Source organism: Arachis ipaensis, chromosome B10 (assembly GCF_000816755.2).
Source record: "Arachis ipaensis cultivar K30076 chromosome B10, Araip1.1, whole genome shotgun sequence".
NCBI lineage: Eukaryota > Viridiplantae > Streptophyta > Magnoliopsida > Fabales > Fabaceae > Arachis > Arachis ipaensis.
The window spans coordinates 72,706,643-72,710,899 of NC_029794.2; the positions used below are offsets into that span (position 1 = coordinate 72,706,643).

General features: G+C 36.3%; 1 protein-coding gene across 1 annotated transcript in view; it reads right to left on the reverse strand.

The window, feature by feature from the left end:
* LOC107620689 (adoMet-dependent rRNA methyltransferase SPB1-like) overlaps window positions 913–4,257 on the reverse strand; it is a 5,268-nt gene continuing 1,923 nt past the window's right edge. The window contains exon 2 of the mRNA XM_016322818.1: window positions 913–1,301. Within this exon, the coding sequence (XP_016178304.1) occupies window positions 913–1,301 (389 nt within the window). The remainder of the gene's footprint in view (window positions 1,302–4,257) is intronic.

Here is a 4,257-nt window from a genome sequence, read left to right on the forward strand (position 1 = left end):
TAGAATTATTTTAATATATATATATATATATATATATATATATATATATATATATACATTTTTAATCTTCTTAGAGTGTATATAAAAATGGGTGAAACTGGGTTTGTTTTGACCCAAACCTAATCTTAAAGAATAATCAGTCTATTTTTAAAATTTTTATTCGACCATAAATCCAGTAAAATCATATCAAATTAATTCTCAAAGTGGACTAAAACCCCAAAGTGATCCCTGAGATTGGGTGAATTACCCATAATCGTCCTTGACTTTCAAAATTCCCTAATAGTATCTCTCACATTCATCTCCGGGACCCATAGTTGTCTTGCGACCCTTTCCGGTGCACAGTCAGCAAACGGAGTACTGATCTGGCACCTCCCATGCTATGCTGGAGCCAGCAACAGCTAGCTGACGTGGCAAATCTTAATTTTCTACCCAATATGGTCCTGGTCCATTAAAATCCTAAAAGCTAAAAATGATTATTATATGTAGTATCTCTTCTTCCCTTCTCCTTCGTCCCATAATTATGGTCCACCATTGTGATTTAACGGAGATTCCATTGATGCTCTGATGAAGCAATGTTTGGAGGTGAAGGGCAAGCCATTGATTATTCAACTGAGCATAAATGCCCTTTATCTTAATCTACTCATTCTATTGATATAATATATAATGCTAAAAATACAAAGAAAAAATCTTGGGCAAATGATAAATATTCATAAGTGAATTTCAACCCTAATTTTCAAACATGCAATCCAGACCACTGTGCTAGAATGATAATAGGAACAGAAGAATAATTAATATCTGGTTCTTCCTCCTACTAAGTGGGTGATTAAACTTGCAATTGAATCCAAATTTGCAAGTTCCAGTTTTAAGATAGAAAGCACAATCTTCAGTATCAGGCCTTAGTGGATATTGCTGTTAAACTCTACCACTGCTTCTATCTTTCTTCTTCTCCACTTCTTCATCACCTTCAACTTGAACTTCATCATCACCATTACTATCACCATCAACATCAAAATCTCCACTTACCTTATCAATCTCACTCTCTTTCACATTCTTATTCCAGCCATAACCCTCATCATCATCCCAACCATCATTATCATCACTCTCTTGTGCTTCACCTATTTCCGGGGTATAACCACCTTCATCACCCAATTCCTCACTACCAGCTACAAAGTCCGAATCTTTCTTCTCATTTTCAGCTACCCTTTCATCCTCATCTTTCAAATCCAACTTCTTGTGGAACTCTGCACCAAGTTTATCACGAGTTTCATCCTGCAACCCCAAATTTTCACTGAGATCTGGCTCTGACAGGTTGATTTTATTATGTGGAAAGCACCTTTGTACATGTCAATGGAATCTCCGTTAAATCACAATGGTGGACCACAATTATGGGACGAAGGAAAAGGGAAGAAGAGATACTATATATAATAATCATTCTTAGCTTTTAGGGTTTTAATGGGACCAGAACCACATTGGGTAGAAAATTAAGATTTGCCACGTTAGCTAGCCGTTGCTAGTTCCAGCATGGCATAAGAGGTGCCAGATCATTACTCCATTTGTTGACTGTGCGCCGGAAAGAATCGCAGGACAACTATGGGTCCCGGAACTGAATGTGAGGGATACTATTAGAGAATTTTAAAAGTCAATGATGATTATGGGTAACTCGCCCAATCTCAGAGACCACTTTAAAATTTTAGTCATCAAAGTGTTCGAATTTGAACTAAGTCTTCGCACCGAACCGGGTTATGTACCCCTAACACACATATATCATTTAAAAGATAATATAGTTAATGTATTGTATTAAAAATTTATGTAATTATTTTATTTTAAACGACAAATAATTTAACCACTTGAATAATTCAAATTAATTAACACTGAAATGATTTGGCATAATAACCATCTTTGTTCTTATCTTAAAGTTCGAATGATAGATGGTAGATGTTTACAATATAAGGATAACAGCATTATATATATGCAATGGCTTATTAGATTACACATTGAGCTTTATTAATGTAACACCTAAATTACTAGCATTATTAGTTGTCATATTCAGCAGAACCGTTGTTATTTAAAATTTTCATATTTCCCTAATATATACCCTTCATGAACAACAACAACAATAATGAAGTTAAGCCTCTGCAGTAAGGAGGGTACAACTACATGACAATTTATATGCTTTTTTAAGCTTTAATGAAGCAGTCAATTTAGCTGTGCCAATGAAGCTAAGTTTATGCATGTCATGGTGGGAGCAAAATTTGCTATAATATATATTCTCTTTACACCTTTGGCAATTAGTGGAAAGAAAAATAAGTTTTCTACACTCAATTCCTTATATACCGTACGCGGGTATATATCCCTTCATCACTAGGATTTTAAATTGATATGTGTTGGGAATAAGACACCATTTCCTCTTGAGAAAATACATTTGACAGAGAAATAAAATAGACACAATCACAACACAAGAATTTAACGTGGAAACTCCAATTACCAGAGAAAAAATCACGGCCGTTGTCAAATGACAACCAGAGAATATCACTATGTAAAAATTGTTACAACACATAGACTTCTTTCTCTCTAACACCGGCACCCCAGTACACCCACACTCTCTCAAAGCAAATATCTAACTACACCTCACAACACTCTCTAATCAAAGAGTACAGAGAAAAAGAAAAAACAGATACAAGCTTAAAGTGTTTCTGACTGGTGCAAAAACAAATGGAGAACTTAGCCTCATATTTATAGCCTAGGCCACTCACTCCATTTGCTATCCTAAGCAATGTGGGACTAATTCAACCAAATCCTAACAATCTCCACCTTGATTAAAATAGTCACACATCTTCAGCTTCCATTGTCAACACCGACAATTCTTTGCTGCCATTGTCTATATCGACAATCATAGTTCAGAGAACTATCATACTCCACCATGAAAGTATACTCACTTGGAATTAGACCACTCCAAGCATTTCGCCTCGGTACAGATCGAAACCTTGCTGAAAATTCATGGTGCAACTTCCAAATTGGCTTTTCCTGGAAGTTCTTCAGCCATCGACCTAACTCCGCCACACACCTTGCATCTCAACGCCAACCAATGTCCGTGTGCAATTGTGGACCCGATTGCCACAACTTATCCTTATCCATGGCAGTGCGGTAATACCATGAGGATACTTCTTGTCTTCTAGAGAACATCATCTTCTCTCATAGAGAGAGCAACCAGAGATCTTCTCCTTCAACGCCGTGTGCAAACCTGATTGTATCAACACATCCTTGACTTGTATTTGCCACAAGCCAAAATTGATTCTTCCATCAAATTTCTCTATTTCAAGCTTCACAGCACTTGAATATCCTGACATTGTTGCAACCGTATATTGGAATAGTATAACTCAACTGTAGACCGTGCACTAGAAAAGGTCCCCAGGAAAGAGAGGTGGGTCACAATGGACACACTTAAATACCAGGTCTTTCCTTAACCAGAACCTATCCAAACTGCACTCTTCCAGCAACAACAACAGCAACCAAAGATCAACCTCAAGCCACAGGACAAAATTCTTTTCTGATGTGAAAGGTCAGACTAGGCTGCAACCACAGAGCATACTAAGAATAAATCCCACCGAACCGAAACTCTGATACCACTTGTTGGGAATAAGACACCATTCCCCCTTGAGAAAACACCTTTGACAGAGAAATAAAATAGACACAATCACAACACAAGAATTTAACGTGGAAACTCTAATTACCGGAGAAAAAACCACGGCCGTTGTCAAATGACAACCAGAGAATATCACTATGTGAAAATTGTTACAACACGTAGACTTCTTTCTCTCTAACACCGGCACCCCAGTACACCCACACTCTCTTTCAAAGCAAATATCTAACTACATCTCACAACACTCTCTAATAAAAAAGTACAGAGGAAAAGAAAAAATAGATACAAGCTTAAAGTGTTTCTGACTGGTACAAAAACAAATGAAAAACTTAGCCTCATATTTATAGCCTAGGCCACCCACTCCATTTGCTATCCTAAGCAATGTGAGACTAATTCAACCAAATCCTAACAACACGGTACTATTATTCTAATATATTTATAGTCAGTCATATAGTATTATTTTCTATGTTAAGTTTTCTATTGTTTCCAAATTGCAATGGCAATAACGCTTATACATCCGTATACTAAAATAAAAGTAAACTAATAGTATTTGAAAGTGTCTGCTGTAGACAAAAATAATTTTGCAAAGATATGAATAATAAATAAGTTTTATAAAG